Below are 24,460 nucleotides of genomic sequence, written 5' to 3'. Positions count from 1 at the left end.
CAGTAGGGCTGCCGAGCTCAGTGGCATTAGGTCTCATCAGCAGATCTCTGTCCACTTCAAGGGTCTGCACATCCAAGTCGGTGCTTAAAGAGAACTTGGAGGTACACAGCAGCCTTGTGCTTGAGAGTTTGATTCAGAATAAAGCATCAGTTTTAGCACATAATAACTGGTGTGCAAGACTTATGAAACAGAACAGGACCCTGTGGGGTCCTCCTGGGTACAAATCCTTCCATGTCCCCTGTTTCTTGTTTGTAGGAAAAGGTTTCTTCAGCCTCCTAGACCTTCCCTGGGTTCCAAAAGGCTGATTCAAACTGCTACTAATGGGAGAAGTGAGGGAGTGCAGAAACAAAGGAGGAACAATCAAGAAACAATAGTGCAGCCATTAAAGCAGGGTCCTGGCTCCTCCTCAAGGGATACACATAACAATATCTTTGAGTTCTTCTGCAGGAACTAAGGCCCCCATCCACGTGGAGGATGGTAACTTCTGGCTGAGTCTTGGAAGACCTCCCTGTTACCTCACCACCAACCAATCAGAAGAAAGTTGCACACCCTGCAGCCCTCACCCTAAATTTTGCCTATAAAACCTTTTTCCTGAAAACCATTGGGGAGTTTGGGTTTTTTGAGCTTGACCCACCTGTTCTCCTTGCTTGACCTTGCAGTAAACCTTTCTCTGTTCCAGACTCCAACGTTGCAGATTGTTTGGCCTTACTCTGCATCGGGCACATGAACTGGTGTTCCACAATACGTGTCAGTCTTATGAAAAACCAGTAAATTGAAATCTGAAAAAATTCACAGAAGCAAGGTAATTGCTGGGGAGAAAAAGAGTAAAAATCCTTGACTCTTCATGAAAAACATTTCACAAACTAAGATGCTCCAAAAAAGGGACAGACAGGAAAACTTCATAACTGGTTAAGAGTTCTAAAAAATTTTTGCAATTGTAGGAGAGGAAGAAAATTTAGGTTCATTGGCTGGGCCCTGAAAAAGACTGACAAAAGATAGATTAATGAGAGAAAAATTAAAAAGTTTCCCAGTAAGGTAATAATATTTGCACTATTTTTCTGTAATGCCAGCCAAGATATGCACAAGCCAGAGAAATAGAAAGTGTTTGCTAAAATATTTGTAACAGACACTTTTGTACAAAAAATTCACAAATACTAGTTCTCCAGTTGAGGCAGAGCTCACGGAAATTACACTGGAACAGATCAAACCACTGGCTGGGATTATAAACCACATACTGATCCAGAGGGGAAGTTACAGGTAGTGGAGATTTTCAGTTTGAACATTAACATTTCCAAAGTTTGGCAACATTATGCTTTTAAATTATGTAAACAAGAGGTACATTTTAAGTCGAGCTGCATGCAAAACTCCATGTCATGAGGACACCAAGCACCGGGATTTCTCTCACAGACAGAGCCCTTGGTGTGCAGCGCTCAGTTGAAGGAACAGCCATGGCACGGGGTGTGCCCAATTTAAGATTCTTTCACATACACACAGGAGAACTCAGTGATGAGTAACTCAAAAGGGTGGTTAGAAATCGGGCTTATAGAACATCTTAACAAAAGAAAAATAAGTTGAAAGAGAAGTGACAATGAGGCTGGAGATAGATGGGCCCCCGGCTGAGCAGCTGGAGTTTATCCCCTGTGGACAGATAATCCAAGATGAAGATTATAGCAGGAGGATAATAGGAGAGGCGAGACCTGCCCAGATAAAAGATAGAGACCACATATTTCTCATTCTCAAGGTCAAGGAGAGCTTCCTGACTATACATGTGCAGAAAGGCTCCCTGGAGGTCAGAAAGGGAGTGATGTCAACCTACCCATAGGCCTCTTGGCTAGAATCCATTTTGGCTAAGAGATGCACGCACACATGGGAGGACCCTGAGTTAAACCAAATACAGACTCAGAACCAGGCAAAGCGAGATGACTGGCCAAAGGAAACCCGGAAGAAATGCCCCATATGAGTGAGTCAAACTACCACAAGGGTGCGACTCTCTGAGTTCGCCCGTGTGTGCCTATTCACAAGTACTCTTTTTCCTCCTAATAAACACTTTACTTGTTTCACTACTTTCCGTTTCTTTGTGGGAATTCATTTCTACAAAGCTGATGGGCCAGGGGCCTTGTCACCGGCCACAGGTCAGGGCTCTCACTGCCGCAGCCTGACGTCAGTCTCTGGCTGGCAACTGAAATCCTGCTTCAAGCTGCTGCAGGCTGAGGCCACTTGAGATCAACAAGACAGAGGAAAAGGACTTCAAGTTTCTAGGGGCAGCAAATTGTGGGTCAGGATATATATGTGGAAAGTAATGGAAGATAAGGCTGCTTAGTAAGGTTTGTTAATGTAGACTTTTTGTGGTGCCATCTCCCCTCTCCCCACTCCTGGTGTGGGAGGTACGGAGCTGACCTTCACAAGGGGAATTTCTGCTCTGCTGTCATACAAATGGGGAGTGGGGTGCAGATTGCTCATCCTGGGTCTGCTTTTTCTCAATTGTCTTCAGCTCAAAATAACCCTTAGACCAGAGTCGCACATTTTGGAGTGGTATACAATGCATCATGGGCATAAAATATTCTTACCTTATACTGACTTATAACACTTTGATTGTTTAAAGTTCAGTGTATCAACAGATTATAAATGATATGATGCTTAGAGTTTTAAGGTGTAGCAAGAAAAGGTCACTGTGAGGAAAACAAGTTTTAAAAAGCACAGTGATAATATGATAAATTTAAACAGTTTTTTAAAATTACAGCACTGTTGGGGAATGACTCATCAATTTGCCAGGAAGCCAATCAAGAATCTTCTTTCTTTGCACTCCTCTAGTGGTCATTTCTTTGGTGTTATGGTAATTGGCAAGAAACATTCCCTAGCTGCTTAAAGCCTTGTGGTCAAGGAACACAAAGAAAAGGAGGAGGCTTAAGAAGGGAGTCATAGAAATGTGAGTTCAAGGACAGTTTGAATACCTCCTTTTTAAAAAGTAATTTCTTATATAGCATGGACAAAATGTCATAGTGTGTTAATTACTGTCCAGGGTGCATGTAAATAAATTTACCTTTAAGAGGCTCATAAATATATATATATATATATATACACACACATATATATATTAGATTATTATAATATATAGTAGATTATTTACACATTTTGGCTATTGTGCTGTAATGAACCTGGGAGTGCTAATATCTCTTTGAGATCCTGATTTTAAGGCTTTTGAACTGTTGACCTGAAACAAATAGACTGCCAGATATTTCTCCAGCAAAAATGCACTTATTTGGGATCAGCATAGGATTGCAATTGGGGTCTGTAACCATGGTGAGCTGCGTGTAAGTCCCCACACAGCAAGGAAAGGAGACCGTCTTTCTAGGGTGGAAAAGGAAGTCGGGAGTGCTGTAGTAAAGATAGTCCATGGCTTTTCATTGGCTGAGTCCTTGCCAGGAAAGAAGAGGAGTCTTTCTTCTTCCTGCTGCGCTCAGCTATCCTCACTGGGTATGAGAGCTCCCTCTTCTGGTCTTTGTTTATTAATTTTTTACAGGCTAAATACCCAGAAGTGCGGTTGCTGGATCATTTGGTATTTCTATTTGTAATTTTTTGAGGAACCTCCATATTATTTGCCATAGCAACGGCACCATTTTGCATTCCCACCGACGGTGTGCAAGCGTTCCAGTTTCTCCACAGCCTCACCAACACGTGCTGTCCTTTGGTTTTTCAACAATATCCATTTCAACAGATGTGAGGTGATACCTCATTGTGGCTTTGATCTGCATTTCCCAGAGGTTGAGAATCTTTTCATATACCCGTTGACCTTATCTTACACCATACACAGAAGTCAACTCAGATGGATGAAAAACTTATAAACTGTAAGCCTACTAGAAGAAAATACAAGGGAAAAACTTCATGACTCTGGTATTGGCAATGATTGCACAGATCCGACACCAAAAGCACAAGCAACACAAGCAAGAATAGACAAGTGGAGCTACATCAAACTAAAAGGCTTCTGCACAGGAAAGAATACAATCACTAGAGGAAAAAGTAACCTACAGAATGGGAGAAAACATTTGAAAACCATATATCTGATAATGGGTTGTGATATTGTGATGTATAATAAGAAATATATATTTGGCCTTTGTTCATTTCTGGCACAGAGCTAAAGTCCTTGAAATTTTCATAGTGATAAGAGTAATGGGAGCACCTTTTGTTATAATATTTAGTTTCTTGTTCTCAGTTCCTGAAATCACTTCAGAGCCATAAAAGTGAAGTTGATGTTTTGTTATTCCTAACAAGTCCCTTTCCACCACAACTGGGTTTAGGTTAATGAGGTGACTTGGAAAGAACCTAATGATTGGGGCTAGTGGCCAGGGGAGTGAAGCGTGTGATTAGAGGGTTGGAAATTTCAGTCCCACCCCAAGCTTCTGGGGAGCTGGGGAGTCTCACCCCCAGCTTCAATAGGGGATTGAGACTGAATTCAGTCACCAGTGGTCAATGATTTAATCAACAATGCTTATATAATGAAACCTCCATAAAACCCGAAATGTATGAGGGTTGGAGAGCTTCTGGGTTGGTGAACACCTGTAGATTCAGGGATAGTGGCCAAGCTCCAGGAGGGCAGAAACTCCACACCCTTTCCCCATACCTTGCCCTAGGCCTCTCTTCCATCTGGCTGTTCCTGGGTTATATCCTTTTATAATAAACCAGTAATCTAGTAAGTAAAATGTTTCTCTGAGTTCTGTGAGCCACTTTAGCAAGTTAATGGAACCCAAGGAGTGGGTCCTTGGAACTCTCATCCAATCAGGTGACAACTTAGACTTGTGATTGGTGTCTGAATTGGGGGGGTGGGCAGTCTTGGAGGACTGAGCCCTCAGCCTGTGGGATCTGATGCTCTCTCCAGGTAGATGGTGTCAGAACTGAGTTGAATTGTAGGACACCCAGCTGGTGTCAGAGAATTGCTTGGGTCCGTGGGAACTGCCTCCCCCTGCCACAGCCCACCCACCAGCGCATGTTGAAATTGGTTCTAGAAACTTGGGGGAATTAATTTCCAAAATATATAAGGAACTACAATTCAATGGCAAAAAATCCCTAATAACCTGATCCCAAGAAAACTTAGAACATAAACTAAGGTTTTATTTAAGTGGGGACCTGGAACTCCCTGGACCATTCCTACGTGGCACACTGGCATGTTTCTGGAATAGGTATTGCAGAGTTGCAGGAGGTTGGAGGGAACTTTGGAGCATCCTGATTCTCTTTGTTTATTTTCTCTTCCAGAAACAGAACTACCAAATACAAAATTTCCTGATGGTAAAAATATATTTCTAAAAAAGCTAACGTGTCTATTTCCACTGCCACACCACTAATCTAACATTTACTTTTCAGCCCAGACTCTTGTTTGAAAAATTACTATGTTCCAGTCATTCATCTAGATATCAAGGCAAGTAAGATGAATAAGATGAGGCTCCCTGTATTCAAGATGCTTATGTTCTGGGGGTTCGGGATAGAGTCAGATCTAAACAGTGTGCAGAACCCGATGTGCAGTTGGATGAAGGGTATGAATAAAGTACTGTGGATGCCTAAGTAGTGAAGTGATTCATTCTGCATGGTGTGTAGGGCAGCGGGTGGTATATCAAAGAAGGATTCCCACAAGAGTTGTCTGGACTAGGGTACCAATAAAAGTAAACTGAAATTCTTGCTGTTTCTTCATCACCTTGATTGACTGAACCAATATAGTGACACTGATTACATTATGAAACTTAACTTAAGGAAGTGGGACAATGCTATCTTCTTTAATATTATCCTCTGTGAGCTCCAGAGCTTGAGTTGGTTCACTTTTTTCTGCCTTTTCAAAATCCATAGATCAGGGCAGATTGATAATTTCTGGAAGAGACTTTATTTTTTAAAAACAAAATGGCTGCAACCTTGCAGAAGTGCCTAAAGAAACCAGTGGAGCGATAAATACCTTAGAAGGTGTAGTGGATGCTGTAGTGAACCACCAAGCTCTCCCCGTCAAGGGCTCGGGCATCTACTTTTCCAGGTGCCCAGAGTGTTGCCTTCTGATGTTTCACAACTGAGCCCCTACTTTGGAACTGCTTTGTAGCAAAGCTTTTTGCTCAAGTCATACTTCCTTCCTGGGGCTGTCTGCATCCAATGACTGGTTGACGTGAGGGTATAGCAGTCTAGCCCCTATGCCTAGATTTGCGTCAACTCTGTAGGGCCATTCCCACTCCAGAGCTCCCTATGGGGTCCACTAAGGCCTCAGCTGCAATTGCAATTGACTCAAAGCTCATCATTCTCTCTCTTCCCAATCCAACTTATTTCACTCCCTTGTAAATCAGAGTCCTCCCCTAACCTGCTTCAGTTAATCTCCACCTTGGAGTCTGTTTCCTGGGGAACTGACTTAAAATAAAAGCAAGCTAAGAATTCAAAACAGGTTTCCCAGAAATTCTCACACAGAACTGGAAAAGTTCCACCATTGAAAAATGCCACGACTCCTCCCTCATGATTGTTTGTTAAACTGGGGGTGGGGGGGCGGAAGTCACATAACAGAACCAGTTTCTTCCTTGGACAGGAAGATGGATCAAAGCTTAGTTGCAAGAGCTAAGAATGGCTAACATATCACCTGGTGTAATTAGTAACTAATGATCAATCGATTGTCATGCTTTGCTATTTTAATATAGATTTATATATTTATTGGGAAAAAAAACACTTCAAATCCCCTTCTATTATGTGAAAGTAAGCCTGGCTGTTTGGACTGTGAAATTATAAGTTATGCTCCTCTATTCAACTAGGTGTCACATAAATCTAAGTAACAGACCCCAAGAGGGAATTTTATTATAATTTCTGGTTTTGCCAATAGAAACCTATAACGTTACAATTTCAAACTACCTAACCCGTTGAATCTAAACTACTCTGCCACGCCCTCTGCAACATGGTTCCATCCTCCACAGTATCTCCACTGTCTCCCAACACCGACATGTCTCCCTCCCTGCTTTCCATCTTCCTCCTCCCTCACCAAAATCCCACCCGCCTTTGAAAGGTCTGACCTTCTTCCATGGAGCCTTCCTTGTCCAGGTCTATCCCCAAGAATTCCTTCCCACCCTAGCTCCTACTGCCCCATTTCCTACAATACATTTCATATCAAATCATACTCCGTACTGCTTAGTTAGCACAAGGCTAGGCACATGTAGCTAGCTCCTCAATGAATACAATTTTTTGACAGCTTTATTAATATATAATTAATATATAATTTTGTACCAAAAATTCACCTGTTTTAAGTGTATGATTCAACGATTTTTAGTAAATTTACATAGTTGTGAAATCATTACCATAATCCAATTTTATAACATTTTCATCACCCCCAAAAGATCTCTGATGCCCACTGTCTCTGTAGATCGTAAGAAATGTATTTTGAGCTCTTGAGTTGGAACATCTTTACATTTTCTCATGATCACCATCACTTACTACTGAGACCCTTCTACAAATAATCTAAGGTAGACATTGGGAAAAGTAAACATTGTTAAATAAATGGCATTGAAAACCCCCCTACTCACTAACAGATTGATTGCATCTACTTCTTATTACAGCCTAAAAGGTGTCATTTTTAGGTAAAATCTAAATCCCTAGATTTATTTCAAACTCCATGTTGTTGATTCAGCTGGATTTTGTTTTAAAAGTGAAAACGAGAAGGAGTTGGGGTGAACCAATTACATGATGACATCCTGAGAGAATTCAGACAAGTCAGTTCACGTGTGTAAATCAAATAGGTCAGATAAACATCATTTTCTGCACTCCCTTTGTCTTGAACCCAAGGGAGATGGACCTCTCCTGAGAACAATTAGAGAGGATAGCCTGCAGAGTTTAGGATGCTGCTTCCTGTGTGGGTCAAACACAAGTCAAGGCTTATGCCTTTTACTAGTTTTAATTATATTCAGGTAAACAGGCCACCCCTTGTATAGCCTAACCTCATAAATATTAAGCAACTTCTAAAAAAATGACATTTGAGCTCAATTTAAATTGTGCACATGTAATCAACTACCTCATAAACAAATAAACCAGAGAAAGAAAGCAAAATTACTTCCTGCTCTGCTTTCCACGAACCGACAATATATTGATAAATTCATAATAATAATAATAGATTTAGAAATATTTCAGTGAGGTTGAGAATATTGATAGATAACATACAAAGTGCATCAAGAAAAAACTAGTTGTGATTTTTATTTTATGATGCCAAAATAAAACAGGATTATTTCACAGTTAGAAAACAAATCTTAACCAAAAAAACTATAAAACACATGTCTCAAATGTGAGGGTGGTGTATAATAAGAGACTGAAAATGAGTTCTCCGTATATTCATGTTGTTGTAGAGTCCTTCAGAACCAGCCGTACAGCGGGTATTACGTTTTTTTAGGATTATGTGAACTTAGCCTTGAGAATACGGAATTATTTAAATCAAAGTTCCAAAGTGTGACATCTCAAATGCTCCCTAAATTCAGCAGACAAATGCGTGCTTCAAGTATAGAAATTATCTCAACATGATCATTTCAACTCTCCTTTATATTTGAATACCAGAACTATAAAGGTTTTAAAAAGCTATTCATGTCTATTTCCAATAATCAGACTCTTTTTCTTGTAAAAAAATAAAACTTAAAATAATCATAAGGACTAATTTACACACAGCATACTTTTTTATGGTATAATAATATACTCTATGGGAATGTATTATACCAGGATCATCATCAGTAATGATTTGGGAATAGTTAAGATTTTGTTTAGCACTGTAATTTTCAAGATCAAGCAGTCGAAAAAAATCCCAGTGGAACCACGTGATTTGGCTAGGGCCATGTCCTGAGTCTGTGACCAGGGGAAGACAGTATTTTGTTTCCACAAAGCCAATCTACTAATTAACCTTTAGGAAATAAGCCTTCCTGCAATACTTTTAAGTAAAAGAATAGTGTCTTCTGATGCCTCATATAGCAGAATTCCAAATATCAGGAAACATAAGTATTTATTAAAATATTTATTTATTAAGTAATCGAAATGAAGTGCAAACGTTTTCTGTCCTGAGTATGTATATTGAAATGGTATTTAACATTTAACAAAATCAACACTGTGACAGGTGCCACTAAAATACAAAGCTTTTCAGTTGAAAAATTGCTGTAATTCAGCTTTTAAAAATATGGCTGTATATTTTATTCTTTCACAGTTGAAGCAGCATTGTACCCATAAAAGTTATATTTTATTCTGAGTGCATCCAGAAAAAAAAACCCAAATATAATTATCACAAACACTCATATACCTCTAACTTTTCTTTAAATGAGGAATACTTTAAAACTTTGTTTTGATAGGCCTCAGTAACCCAACTGTGTATTCATTAGTAAAGGATATTCTTACCTGTTCATTTTGGGTAAAATTAACTCAATTGGTAATGAAGGGCCTGAAATAGGGAGATATATCTCCGTAGAAGAGAGATACTTGTGGTATTCTTATTTATAAATATGAATGAACAGATTTACATTCTTGTCAAGTAAAATGTAAGTTTACCATGGGCCTTTTTTAAATTAGGAAAGTTACTCCTTTAATTTAGTCTTTAAATAAATTTAATGTACTGAATTTCTGGAACCAAGTGCTACTTGCAATTTATGATGAAAGGCGTTTAACCGTTCTTTCTGAACCGGCCAGTTCAAGATGCAGTGAGATTTAAACATCCCTCTTCGCAAACAGAGCGCATGATTCAGTTTATAATCCGGAATATCCTCAAGAAAGATTAATATAATGGAATCCAGACTTTGTTCAATAGCTTGCTGAACTGCGTGGTGCACCTTGAATCTAAGTTAAAAAAAAATAACTGAATTAAGGTATATATCAATATACAGTTTTTAACAGCCCAAAGCTCTAAAATTAACATTTCCCTTGTAATTAACTTTAATCTGTCACTAAAAATCAGGTTACGTTTCTTCTTAATTTTATTTTTAAAATACTCTGAGTTGTGAGTAATAATGTTAGTAATATTTAAAAGCTCAATTTAAAAATGAGAATACACTTCAGATTGCAGAGTGTTCACCTACCTTTTGCATAATGGATCTTTCAGTAGATTCTGTGTTATAACAAAAATAATTTTTCTGCTCCTTCTGATGCTATTAACAATTGCTTCAAGTTCAAGGACACCTGCCTCAAAATCCCTTTCTTCCAGACAAAATCTGAGTGTATGATCTTCTTCTTCCATTGGGGAGAAGTGTTCCCAGACCCAATCCCTATCCTTATAGGCATGAATTATATATGCCGCATATTCAAACTGTTCTGGCTGTCTGTCTATTTCTTTGAAACCAAGAACTCGATGCACTGAAACATTCCAATAAAAAGATATCTTCCAGCCTTCAAAATGGATGAGGAGTACAAGAAGGATAAAAATCAATAGGATACTGGTATTTATCATGAAAAGGAGTTCAAATGGGGCACTGTCTTTGCAGGGTGATATATCAAAAAGCATCACTGGGAAACCATGATATTGAGGTGGAGTGTTGCAGAGGTAACGGCTTGATAGTTCAGAGATGTTGGTATGGGTATTATTAATCCAAGTAACAAACCAGGCAATGCTTTCACATGTACAATCGAATGGATTAAAGCTCATATCTAAATTACTCAGGTTCTTGAATGCTGGCCCAAAAACATTCTTTTCAACAGATGTTATGAGATTCTTCTGAAGGCTTAATGACTTTAGCGACACTTGATTATCAAAGACAGATGGCGAAAGGATATTTAAATTATTCAATCCTAAATCGATGCTCTTCAATTCACGTAAGTCCTTGAAGACTTCTGCTGGGACCTCATCAAAGCCATTAGACTCTAAGTTAAGGATGTGGAGGTGAGAAAGACCCTTCAGAAAATGAATAGGACCACCAGGGTTTGCATGCTTCCAGAGGCGAGCTAAGTTGTTATGCTGCAAATCCAGAATTTCTAGTTTCTCAAGACCCTTCAACAGTTCATCATTTATGTTGGCTATGTTGTTGTTGCTTAGATCCAGAATGGTCAGGTTAGGAAGAGGGTGAAAAGGTGAAGGGGAGCTATTCACATTTTTAAGGGCCACCCTTCGGAGCATCAGTCGTTGAAGGCTTGGAACCAAGGCAAAAGAGTTGCTAGTCAGCTCTAGGTATTTGTTGTAGGAAAGGTAGATTTCAACAATATTTTCTAGACCTCTCCATTCCTGGCCTGTGAGTTCTTGCCCAATTTCATTAAGGCCAAGGTCAAGTACATTTAGGTGGCCCAACCAAGAAAAAGCACCACTCTCTATTTTTGAGATTTTATTTTTGGTTAGGTTGAGTATGAGCAGAGGAGAACCAGCAAGTGATAAAAACGTTTCATTTGTTAAAGTTCGCAAACTTGAGAAGGAGTTGGATAGACTTAAACATCTCAGCCTTGTCAATCCCGTGAAAGTATTGCTTTTTATGCCTGGAAAGGTGTTATCTTCCATATTGAGATACTCCAAAAATTTTAGCCACTGAAAGGAAAAATCATCAATCTTGGGAAGTGAAGCCAGGGAAATGCTTTGTTTAGTAAAAGATCGTCTCAAATTCAGGTATCTCACATTGGAAAGCCCATAAAAAGAGCGAGAAGACAGATGTTGTATATTATTATACTCCAAAAAGAGATATTCTAGATGTGGAAGCCAAGCAAAGGAATCATTACCAATCACACTTAAGCTGTTATGGGAAAGATCGAGCATTGTGAGATTTGTCTGCTTCAGCCCAACAAAAGTCGTGTTGCTGGTTGTGTACAGCTGGTTGTTGCTCAGGGACAGATTCTGAATGCTTGTGTTTGATAATTCCAAGCAGAGCTCTTCTATGAGACTGGGGCTCAGTTTGGCATTGTTCAGAGAGAAGCCAAATAATTTTCCAATTGCATGAAAACACCCTGGAGAGAACTAAGAGTGGGACGGAAAAAGAGGTTAATAACCAAAACACGAGTCTGTATGACCCTTGAAAAGCAGGCATATTCTCTACTCAATCCCCTTTCCTCTTTCACCGCCTTCTCCGGGTTTTCTCTCCATCCCTCTGTCTCCCAGCTCCTTCCTCTGTACCATCACCCACCTCCTGCTCCAGCCCTTGCCTCCCCTGGTCACTGGTAACTCAGCATCCATGTATCAGCTTAGATGCCACTTCTTCAGAGGGTCTTCCCTGATCTCCCAGGCTGAGTTAAGTCTCCTGGTACTTTTACTTCATCACACTGAGTATTACTGTAATTAATAAACTATTTGTAAAGTCACCTCTGGGGCAGATCCCGTTTCCCTCTTCGTGACCACTGCTCTCAGTAAACATTCTGGGACGAATGGGTGGATTTTACTATGAAACATTGACATGCACTTTCCTTTCTATGACTCTGAGCTCCAGCGATCCTCTATGTCTTCCCACCAAGGTTTTCTCCTGACTATTTCATTACCGTGTTTCCAGCTCCCTTCCGCTCTGCCCCCCAGTCCCTCACTAGAAGACTTGGCTGCTATGAGACTCAGCGCTGGAGCAAGAGAGCAAGAGGCAGGAGGGAGGGGATCCAAAGAGGATAGAGGTCAAGTCTCCTGGGAGGGCAAAGAGGCTCTGATTTCTACTGTGTCACTTGTGAGATGTTAGGACCAATGGATGACATGAGAGAAATGTGGAAGAAAGTGAGTCAATATACAAAGCAGGAAATGATTAGATTAATTATGGTACATCTATAGGATAGGATTATTTTGCAGTCACTAAAATTAAGCTTGTGAATAATTCTTAATGACAGGAGGATATTCATGTTATGATATTACTTTTAAAAGGCAGGACACACCGTCATTCTCAGAGAGGCAGCACAGCACGGCTGCTAAGAGCGTGGGGCCCTGGTCTAACACTGCCAGAAACCCAGCTCTGTCACCAGTCCATCACCTGTGAGGCTGTGGACAGGTTCCTTAATCTTTCTTCATCTCAATTTACTCTTGTGTAAAACGATGATAAGCATAAGTTGGTTACAGGACTAGACAAAATTGTATTAAAAAAGAACTTGTCACAGTGTTGGCCACACAGTTAAGTACTCTATGAATTTCAGTTGCTGTTGTTTTTTCTTTTATTACACGGAGAAAAGCTGGAGACAAACATACCCAAATGTTAACATTGGTTGTCCTGAGACTATGAGCTTTTGGATAGTTTTTATTTTTCTCCTCATTACTTATATATTTTACATTTATTTATATATTTCTAAAATAAATGTTCTAAACAACAAAAAAAATGCTGTTCAAAAATGAACCTGAGTAGCTTGCATAAAATATTTAATTATTATTTCAGGATAATTTCATTCACAGTCTATTTTTTAATCTGAAAATTAATATAGCTTTAAAAATCTGATTTTGTTTAGAATTCCCAATATTCTTATTCTTGGCTTGTAAAGGAATAAAATAAAGACACACCTGTATGCAAAACTAATGAATAAATTGAAGATCACAGACCCAAAAAGAGAAGGTTAGGTTTACTCCATTATATAGGAAGGTGCTTGTAAAAATATAATGCTAGTTATTGTTTATCGAGCATTACCTATAATGCCAGGCACTGTGCTAAATTCTTTGCCACATAAGCCTATGAGGAAGTGTTATTATTACACTAATTTTAAAACTAGAGAACTGGAGCAGAGAGAACTTGAATAATTTGCCCAATTGTACAATTATTAACAGACAAAGGCCACATAGGGAGTCAGCTAACCCAACTCTAAAGCCTGTGCTCTTAACCATCATACTATTTTAATTCTTCCAGGGATTTTGCGCAAGAGATAGTATTATTTCCACTTTACAGGCAAGGAAACTAGACCCAGAGAGGTTAAGTTCCCCAAGGCCAAAGTCCTGGTCTGTAATGGAGCAAGGATTTTATAACCCACTTCTGTTTGACAGCAGAACTCCAGCTCCAAATTGCTACCAAACTCCCTTTCTTGCGAGGATGACATCAATGGCCCTAAGCAGTAAGTGTGAAGGATTTCTAGAAGACGTGACAAAGGTTATCACCTCTTTCTCCATCTCTACCTTTAGATTCTTACCCACGTGACACAATCAGGGACTGCCCACACTTAAAAGTACAACACAAAATTTTTTATCTTACCTCTTTTATTTGATTTGATGACAACTCTAATCTTTTTAAAGAAGAGTTGCCAAGGAAATCAAGTTCTTCACGTCTTAGTGCAGAAATTTTATTATTTGATAGTAGAAGCTCTTGGAGATTTTCCAGTTGCAGCTGAGTTCCTAATTTAGTAGATGATAAACCATTATGAGCTAGGTCTAATTTGATTAAATTCTGAGGGGAAAAAATATGTATATAAGTTACAGTCTTGCCATGAAAAAATAGTTCTTTTAAATGTACATGAATCTTAGAAATAACTGGACAGCAAAATGTCACATCTTTATTATTCTATAGAAAACTGACGGTAGGAGTAATAAAAAATCTTGGTTGTGATTGAAAATACCATTGCTACAAAGACTAATTTCTTTTTTTTTTGCAGTACGCGGGCCTCTCACTGTTGTGGCCTCTCCCGTTGTGGGGCACAGGCTCTGGACGCGCAGGCTCAGTGGCCATGGCTCACGAGCCCAGCCGCTCCCCGGCATGTGGGATCCTCCTGGACCGGGGCACGAACACGTGTCCCCTGCATCGGCAAGCGGACTCTCAACCACTGCGCCACCAGGGAAGCCCCAAAGACTAATTTCTTAATTCAAAGAATCACTTTATTTCTCTTACCAAAATAAAATGATTTCAGCTTATTTATTCGTGATGTAAGGAATATTCATAATAAGCATTTTTATTTACTTATTTATTTATAATAAGCATTTCTTTATGATGTAAGAAATATTCATGTGGCTTATCAAACATAGTGTCATGCATCAACCTTGAAACTAAACAACAAAAAAAATGATGAAGAAATATTTTCTTAAGAAGCATGAGGAGAATGTTGCTGTTCATGAAATTTTTAAAAGATTTTCAGGGGCTTCCCTGGTGGCACAGTGGTTGAGAGTCCGCCTGCCGATGCAGGGGACATGGGTTCGTGCCCCGGTCCGGGAAGATCCCACATGCCACGGAGTGGCTGGGCCCGTGAGCCATGGCCACTGAGCCTGCGTGTCCGGAGCCTGTGCTCCACAACGGGAGAGGCCACAACAGTGAGAGGCCCTCGTACGGCAAAAAAAAAAAAAAAGATTTTCATGTTGAGAAAGATCGGTAGTTATGTAAATTTTGCATCATGACTAGTACAGAATATTATTATTTTGTTTTGTCTGTGCTGTAGGATGTTTTGTCACTTTGTGCTACCTTTGAACATGTAAACTTCCACTCAGGTAAAATGTAAGGAAAAACTGATATATGTTAGGGCAATATCTTATGTAATGTCTATCAAAGAGCTTAAGACTTCTATTTATGTTTTAAAAATAAGAATAACATTTTGCCGGCAATTAACCGGATTTTGAGGTCTTTGTGCCCAAAGACATCATTTCATCTACATCAGAATCTAAGAGGGCACAAGAAAGAATTTCAAATCCCTAGCTAGCAAGCAAATCATTTTATAAATGTCTCTAAGAATATTTAAATTTATATATTATTCTTGGTATTTGAGGTCGAGGAATGCTCAGTTTTTTACAAGCCCACAAAATGAAGAAAACAGAGTTCTGAAAATAGCTTTGATATAAGAAAAGCACTTAATAATTGCCTCAGATTTAAAGACACTAGCATATTTTTTCATAGATTTAAATTCAAGCAAAGTACTGACAAGAAAAAGGTGGTAGCTACTGAAAAGCAATACTGTAGAAGATTTCTTAAATCAAAAGTATGTAATTTTTAGCTGAACAGTTGGCTTTATCATGCCTCAAATTGTTAATTTTATTTAAATTAGAATTTGGACTCGACATATGTTTTCATTATTGCAGGTACTAAATCAGCAGTGTGGAGAGTTTATTTGCCATTCTTCATGGGATATTCTGATTCTTCTCTGGTCTCTACCTCTTGAATCTAAGTTCTATTTCTAGTGGAAGGATGCAAGAGAGGAGAGTTCTTTAACATTACAGTATTTGCTCTCTTGAAAATATTTCCAATCATAAGGGCCATATTTGTGTGTGGAGCCCTCCTACCCATTTGGGTAGATCAGATTTCTTATTCTTCACCTTGATATTTAGACATGAAGTCTAAAGATGCACAAATGACTTGAAAACAATATTCAATAACATAGTTTTCATTTCTTACATGGAAATATTCATTTCCATCTTACCTTCAGGCTTTTAAAGGGATTACTTTGAATTTTCTGGATTGAGTTGGACATTAGATGGAGTTCAGTCAAATTCATGCAGAAGATAAAGGTTTTATCAGAAAGCTGAGATAGCTCATTGTGTTGGAGGTTCAAAATTTCCAACAAAGGGAGACTTTGGCACAGTTCTGGCTCCAGCTTTGAGATGGAGTTAAATCCTCCATCCAAGATAGTAAGTTGGCTGTATCTTGTAAAATTGGCAGGTGGTAATCTTCTGAGTTGATTATGGGTAACATTCAACACTGTTATGTTTGTTGGGAGGTCATCAGGTATTTGAGTCAACTTCAGATGACTGCAGTCAGCTATTTCATGTCTAACAGTACATTTGTTGGTAGAAGATGTACACAGTATCCAGAAGGGCAACAGTCCCCAAAAGGAGTAGATACGATAAAGCAAATCCCTGCTCATGATTCTGCCTTATAAAAGAAAAACAGCAAAAGCAATGGGCAGCATTAATAACATGCGCTCCCATATACATTGGTTTATTACTTGCAATATATGTAACAAATGTGACTATATATGTAATATATGTAACAAATGTGATCTCATTACTCGTAACAGTTATGATATACAAGTACGTATTATACAAGTAATACATCAAATGGAAATAATTCAATCAGCACAAAAAAGGATCAAAAAACAAACTCGCTCCTCGCTTTTCACCTCCACCCCAGCTGCAACGTTCCAAGGTAAACCTCTTGACTGTTTCTGCTTTTAATTCTCATGGTCACTTCCACAAACCTAAATAATATGCTTGTGTTTCTACTTCTTCATTTCTGGACCTTAAGTAGATTCTTCCTACCGAAAAGATGAGGAACTTAATTATACTATTTCCTCATCCTCTTCACGTTTTTCCTTAGTTATTTTAAAATTTCATTTAATCTATTGTTACAATTAGACTGTAACAATCTATCGTTACAACCTATTGTTAATCTATTGTTCTTTATAGTTCTAAAGCCTATTCTGAAAACTCTTTCCAGTGCCATAAGGGCACTACCTCTATTTACCAACTCACAGGCATAGTCCCCGAAATATATTCCCCTCCTTTGCCTAGATGACATTTAACTCTTCTGGAAGGGCTGTAGCTAGAGATAAGAATTACTGAGAAGGATTAAGCCATTTACAAAACATGTAAGGACTGAAAGACATTCCCAGATATGAAGATACACTTCACCTGATGGAAGAGACTCACCAAATGTCAGGCAGGATGAGTGAAAAAGGAAAAAGACACAGACTCTTCTGAAACGTCAGAATTGTAATCATCCACCAGAAAAATCCTAAAACCTTTTAAGGAGAACATATGATCAATTACTTCCAGAGGAAAGAGATCCTGATGGCCACAAAACTTTTCATCAGCAACATAAGCCACTAGAAAACAATAGTGCTAAGCTTTCAAAACGTGCAGGGGGAATAATTTTGAACCCCAAATTTCATATGAGGCTGAACAATTAAAGATAAGGGGAAGAAGCGTTTTGAGATGTGCATAGACTCAGTAAGTTTGTAAGTAGGGAATCTGCATGAAAAAGTTATTCTAGAATGTGCTACAGTAAAAAGAAAAAAAGCGAGAGAATGAAATTAGAGTGAAGAGTTGATGTTTCGTGAGACGTAACAGAAACAAAGGAAGTTAAAAAGAGATGAAAAGTAGATTCACTGGGCCTTGCAATTTTGGAAAACCTAGGACTACACATTTCTTTGTCCAAGTAAAAGACAATATTGCATCATGTTTGGGACCTGGCGTCTGCCGCCAGGGTGCTTAATCGTTATTTGCAGTTTGGCTTGTACAGTTTGGTTTGTAAATTCACAATATTTTTTCCCCTAAATTTATGCAGGCGCATCTACCTGCAGACACACACTAGCACATAATCCTACTGTAAAGTTGGGAGCCAAGTTCCTGAAACTAGTACCGCCCGAGGCCGACCAGCCCATATTTGCTCATTTCTGACCTTCCTACACATCTGAAGATCTTTCCATGTCTCATCTTCTTCCGTTTTCCTTTACGAGGCCAGAGAAAGCCATTTTCTTACTCCTAGGAATACCTGGAGTGTTTTCTCCTTGTCAAGCCCGTTATAAAATGCCAGCCCCTGACTCCTCTCCAGCCAAGAAAACTAAGAGAAGGAGATAAGCTCTTTAAAGCTCACAGGGCTCTGCATCCTTAAGACAAAGATGTGATTTTTTAAAAAAGGCTGTTGCCGAATGATTTCCATCGCTTCCCTAATGTGCTTTCCCAGTTACAGAACACTACAAAGGAAAAAAAAAATACTGCATAAAACGTTTTATCATGTTAATGAGAAACTGTTGCTGTTCCTTGTCTTCTGAGTTGTGATACAAGTCTCCTCACACCTATATTCTCTCCTCTTTTTCTACTCTCCATGTTGAATGATTCTGACTCGATCTCAAGCACCAGACCCAAGAAAGATCAAAGAATGCTAAAGCCAACAAGCATTCTAGCTGTACCCAACATGAGAGATCCTATCCCAGGAAGAATTTAAAATACACACCTTCACTTACTCTGACGGCAGCTGACCGTTCCTTTTTTCATTAGTCCAAATCCAGTTGTTTTCATCTGGGAAGTGAGGAAGTTTGCTGCAATCTGGAAAGTGAAACTAAAGTTTAAAAAAAAAAAAACAAACCTCCTTTTCTCCTTGGTACATTCTAAGAAGGGCAAAGGAAAAAAATCACAATCTCAGCAAGAGGTATTTTAAATTGTTTCTTAAAAATGTCTTGTTTTTTCTTCTTCTGTACAGTCCCTTGGGTTTTATTAAGAGGGTCACAGATTTAGCAACAGAGAAAGTTGAAAGAATTAAGACCTTGCCCATTGATGTGGGCAGGGCTCTAGAGGTTAATGAATATCTAACTGAGAGCAAATTCCTCTATTTTTTTTTTTAAAACCAAAGCCTGATTCATGGCTGTCAGAATTGGTTAGAGGGACAGAAAAAAAACTCAGTCCCTAATCAAAGCTAAGCACTTTCACTTCTCTTATCTCACTTTATCTTCTTAGCAACTTTTAAGACAAATAATGCAGAAATTAACCTTTTGATCAAAGAGACCAAGTTTCACAGCAGAGAAAGAGCTGGCCTTGGCAAAGCCAGGAGCCGGTCCTAACACATGCTGCTCCACTTTACATGGTCAGAATCTGTTAGGGAACAAATTGATAAGCCTGGAGAAAGTTCAGATTCACTATTTAGTTATCAATTAGCTTTACTGACTTCAACTAGTGTAAGGAACATGCTTGTCAAAAAAGTAACACGTTTTCATTGTTGATATAACATCATAGGATAACTATAATGTTATACAGTAAAATATAACAATTGGCAGGAACTGTAGAAATCACTGAATCCAGCTCCCTTGTTTGAGAAGTGAGGAAAACAAAACAGAGCTAGGTGAGGGATTTGCCTGAGGACATACCGCAAGTTGCCTTAATGCTTTATACAAGTCAAGTAAGAAAACAGCCTGGAACAGTTGAAACATGTCATTAGCTTGACTTGACTGCAGAATTGAGAGCAAGAAGTTAGCTGGTATCAGGGTGCAAAATGCCCTTTCCTGGGCTCCAGCCTTAGCTGGACCACCTTGTGGTTACCCTTTTCTGATTCTGCCGTCACATCTATGACATAATGGCATAAGCAGGCAAACGACTGTCCCCCACATCTACCCACTGGGATGTGCAGTAAAACGTTACTCCTATTCAAAAGGTTTCTTCTCTGTGAGTCCCTGAAGGCAGGACAGGGTGTGCTCTTTGTGTGTGACTCTCCAGCCAGTCTTCCACGGTAGGCTGTCACTTTGGGCTCCAATGAACCAGGCTGCTCTTCAGTATTCAGACCCTTGTGTGGTCTCCACATTGACCCTGGACTTGACCACATGACTAGCTTTGGCCAACGGGATATTAGTAGCATGCAGCAAGCCAACGCTGGATAAGTATTTGCATATTAGGACTGTCCCTCTTCCTCTCAGAACCCAGTCGCTGTGTGGTGAGATGCCCAGCCTAGACTTGTGCAAGGCAACACGGAGGAGAACCGAGGGTCTAGCCAATAGCTCCAACTGAGCACCCAGAAGACAGCCATTGAGTAAGCCATATTGGGAGTGGATTTTCCAATCCCAGTTGAGTCACCCCAGCTGATATCCCATGGAGCAGAGATGAGCTGTCCCCACAAGTCCTGCCGAAATTCCAGAGGAGTAAACAAAAAAATGACTCAAGTTTTAAACCAAAAAATTTTGGAGTGATGTGTTAGGTATAATCAGATAAATGAAATTCATTCCCCCCACAACCCAACACACCCATCTCTTATGCCTTAGGACTTCTTTTAAATATCAGGTTTTCCATAATGTTGGTTGAACTAAAGAATGGCTTCCAAAAAATAATTTTTATTGGTAGTCTCATAATGCAATAATCAGTTTAGGCATAATACCAGTTCTCATCCAGATATTAATAGTCCTCAATTCATGTTGGCTCTAAATACAACACAGGTCAGTTTCTCTCCAGTGTATATTTCTTAATTATGCATTAACTTATTTAGCTATTACGGTGGTAGGTGCTACAGTGAAAAAGTTTATTTTTCCCTTTTTAAGAGAATTAAATCAAAACTATGATATATGTCCGTAAGTGGACTCGAAACAACAAGAACAAAGAAAGAAAGAAACAAACAAACAAACAAAACAGAAACAGACTTATAGATACAGAGAACAAACTGGTGGTTGCCAGACGGGGGAAGGCGGGAGAACAGATGAAGTAGGTGAAGCGGATAAAGAAGTACAAACTTCCAGCTACAAAATAAATAAGTCACCAGTGTGTAATGTACAGCATAAAGAATATAGTCAATAATCTTGGAACAAGTTTGCATGGTGACAGATGGTAACTAGACTTATTGTGGTGATCATAATGTATAAAAATATCGAATCACTATGTTGTACACCTGAAACTAATATAATACTGTATGTTACCTATGATTCCAAAACAGACAAACAAAAACTTCCCATGGGTTTACAATGTGATGAGTATATTATGGACCTAGATAAACAGTTACATTTCCCTCAGAGCATCAGATAGACCGTCATTTTGAACTGTGCTGACCCGTCTCCCTTCACAGCCACCGTTCAGAAAGGACATGGTCCTGCTCTGAACTGTCTGAAATTCCAGAAGCCATCTCTTTTTCTTTTTTCTTTGTGAACTCTTTCTCTAAAGTAAAGGTGCAGTTCCTCTTGCCAGTGTCATTTCCATTTCTGCTCACTGAGCTTCAGCTGGTTTAAATTAAGTTCGTTGTCAACCAGACAACAAACTCAGCAAGAACTTTAATGAGAAGAAATAACACTGTGCCCCTCCTGTTACTCTCACTCATGTCCACTGAGCAGGACTGAACTTGAACTTCCCCTCTGAAAAAGAAACCAACATTTGACACACAGAGCTTCTAGCTTAACTTGAGCTTTTCCTTATTTTTTATTTTTTTGTAATTTTATGTGGTAGATGAAAAGTGGTGATATCTTCCTCTCTCTTGTAAATCTGGGAGGTGGGTTCCTGTGAATGGGTCTGACTCTCCTTCACTGACAGTCTCAGGATATGGTGAAGGTCTCTTCAAACTCTATGCCTTAAATTTGATATTCATTTATTAATATGAAAAATAAAATTCCAGGTCCAGTGGTTAACACTCCACACTTCCACTGCAGGAAGCATGGGTTCGATCCCTGGTCAGGGAGCTAAGATCCTGCATGCCGCATAGCATGGCAAAAAATAAACAAAATAGAATAAAATAAAAATCCAGACCAAACTTCGCTAGCATCCTACTTTCTTTCTATTTATTTATTTACTTTCAATTTGGATATTTTTCCAGTATTTATTATGAGTAAATTGGCCTCCTGGAATTGTTCTACAGAGTCATGATTAAATAAATAACCCTTGTGGTGATACCCCTGTCTATGTGAGGAGCAGCTTGATTTCAAATCAAAATCTGCTGTTCAGACCATTTGCCCTTGTTATTCTTACTTTTTTCCCTTTCTTTTAAATTAGAGTATAGTTGATATACAATATGATATCATCCTACACTTTAAATATCCTAATTAAATTTGAATGAACTGATGCCTACTGGGCATCCAGTGAATGGAGTCATAAATGTCAAACAAAGCCATTAACAATCACACTTAACACAAAGAAGTTCAAAATATCAAAAGCAACTAATAGAGCTTCCCTGGTGGCACAGTGGTTGAGAGTCCGCCTGCCGATGCAGGGGACACGGGTTCATGCCCCGGTCCGGGAAGATCCCACATGCCGCGGAGCGGCTGGGCCCGTGAGCCATGGCCGCTGAGCCTGCGCGTCCGGAGCCTGTGCTCCGCAACGGGAGAGGCCGCAACAGTGAGAGGCCCGCGTACCACACACACACACACAAAAGCAACTAATAACTTACTGTAATCAGATTAAACTGGTCATTGGTGACAGTTTAATGCTCATGCAGGTCGATCTCCATTTTATAATGCAAATTTTGAATCAACACAATTAAAGAGAGTGTCCAGTGTTGAAAAGGATAGGCAGTTGCTTTTGAACATGTTCTTGCTTTTCTCCTAACAGGAAGCTGTATCTGTATCTGGGATGATTTATAATAAGAATATGAGAACTGGTCCTTAAAAAATGAGAAGTAAAAGTGGAAGGAAGGTGGGGAGGGGGAGGTTTACTAGGCTAAAAATTTGGAGAAAAAGTACATAAACCTAGTGAAATTCAGAAAGCTGTAAGCTAGAGTTTACAGCCTGTATAAAATGTTAATCTTATTCTTTACTTTACCTAGAAATAGGCCTATATAAGAGTTGAATGTACACTTTAACATCAATACCATTTCAAAAGAAATGGTAACATTTCTTTCTGTTTACATTACCTGTGGTACAGTGGCCTGGAGTGTGAAAGGCCCACAGGGAAATGAATAAGTTCTTTAAGAAGAGGAGCTGACTGACCCCTGGCCAGGGCCTCGAAACTGGGCCAAGAGAGCATTTTTTAAAGCTGTATTACAATTGACCCCTTGATGTCTTGACATTAGTTTTGAGTTCAGTTTTTGGGGGATATTTGAGGGCCCTAAATACAATAATAGAGGAGACTTCTAGAGATTGGGCATAATTTGCCCTAAACGGAATAGAAAACAATTTATCATGAGAGTAGAAAGGAAGAAAAGAAGTACAAGAAAGAAATCAAAGAGAAAATAAAAAAATACCTAGAAACAAATGACAATGAAAACACGACAACCCAAAACCTATGGGATTCAGCAAAAGCAGTTCTAAGAGGGAAGTTTATAGCAATACAAGCCCACCTTAAGAAACAAGAAACATCTCAAATAAACAACCTAACCTTACACCTAAAGCAATTAGAGAAAGAAGAACAAAACCCCCCCAAAGTTAGCAGAAGGAAAGAGATCATAAAGATCAGATCAGAAATAAAGGAAAGAGAAATGAAGGAAACAATAGCAAAGATCAATAAAACAAAAAGCTGGTTCTTTGAGAAGATAAACAAAATTGATAAACCATTAGCCAGACTCATCAAGAAAAAAAGGAAGAAGACTCAAATCAATAGAATTAGAAATGAAAAAGGAGAGGTAACAACTGACACTGCAGAAATACAAAGGATCATGAGAGATTACTACAAGCAACTATATGCCAATAAAATGGACAACCTGGAAAAAATGGACAAATTCTTAGAAATGCACAACCTTCCAAGACTGAACCAGGAAGAAATGGAAAATGTAAACAGACCAATCACAAGCACTGAAATTGAAACTGTGATTAAAAATCTTCCAGAAAACAAAAGCCCAGGACCAGATGGCTTCACAGCCAAATTCTATCAAACATTTAGAGAAGAGCTAACACTATCCTTCTCAAACTCTTCCAAAATATAGCAGAGGGAGGAATACTCCTCAACTCATTCTACGAGGCCACCATCACCCTGATACCAAAACCAGACAAAGATGTCACAAAGAAAGAAAACTATAGGCCAATATCACTGATGAACATAGATGCAAAAATCCTCAACAAAATACTAGTGAACAGAATCCAGCAGCTCATTAAAAGGATCATACACAATGATCAAGTGGGGTTTATCCCAGGAATGCAAGGATTCTTCAATGTACACAAATCAATTGATGTGATACACCATGTTAACAAGTTGAAGGAGAAAAACCATATGATCATCTCAATAGATGCAGAAAAAGCTTTCCACAAAATTCAATACCCATTTATAATAAAA

At 39.0% G+C, this 24,460-nt stretch overlaps 1 protein-coding gene across 4 annotated transcripts; it reads right to left on the bottom strand.

Annotated features, from left to right (window-relative positions):
* Positions 1-8,165: 8,165 nt before the first annotated feature.
* Positions 8,166-22,815, bottom strand: TLR3 (toll like receptor 3). Of its 4 annotated transcripts, none has more exons than XM_022571023.2 (7): positions 22,644-22,815; positions 18,753-18,844; positions 17,447-17,538; positions 16,219-16,670; positions 14,076-14,267; positions 10,041-11,893; positions 8,166-9,801 (listed from the first exon to the last, which is right to left on the bottom strand). In XM_022571023.2, exons 4-7 carry the CDS (start codon positions 16,660-16,662, stop codon positions 9,573-9,575), a joined length of 2,718 nt encoding a protein of 905 aa, XP_022426731.1. In that variant the 5' UTR covers positions 16,663-16,670; positions 17,447-17,538; positions 18,753-18,844; positions 22,644-22,815; the 3' UTR covers positions 8,166-9,572. The 4 variants fall into 4 exon arrangements, with proteins under 4 accessions (XP_022426731.1, XP_022426732.1, XP_022426733.1 ...); XM_022571024.3 differs by having other exon boundaries at positions 16,219-16,666; XM_022571025.3 differs by having other exon boundaries at positions 18,763-18,844.
* Between the last annotated feature and the right edge of the window lie 1,645 nt (positions 22,816-24,460).

The sequence above is a fragment of the Delphinapterus leucas genome, chromosome 21 (genome assembly GCF_059928025.1).
Source record: "Delphinapterus leucas isolate spDelLeu-1000000601 "Yukka" chromosome 21, BTC_Dleu_Yukka2, whole genome shotgun sequence".
In the NCBI taxonomy this organism is placed as follows: domain Eukaryota; kingdom Metazoa; phylum Chordata; class Mammalia; order Artiodactyla; family Monodontidae; genus Delphinapterus; species Delphinapterus leucas.
Note: the sequence above shows the minus strand (reverse complement) of the source record. Positions and strands in the feature narration are given on the sequence as shown.

Excerpts from the sequence above, each read along its gene's own strand:
- TLR3 (XM_022571023.2), bottom strand. The coding sequence starts at position 16,662 with ATGAGCAGGGATTTGCTTTATCGTATCTACTCCTTTTGGGGACTGTTG. Across the intron at positions 11,894-14,075 it reads CATCAAATCAAATAAAAGAG|TTCTCTCCAGGGTGTTTTCA; the intron begins GTAAGATAAAAA and ends TCCCACTCTTAG. Across the intron at positions 9,802-10,040 it reads AAAGATCCATTATGCAAAAG|ATTCAAGGTGCACCACGCAG; the intron begins GTAGGTGAACAC and ends TTTTTAACTTAG.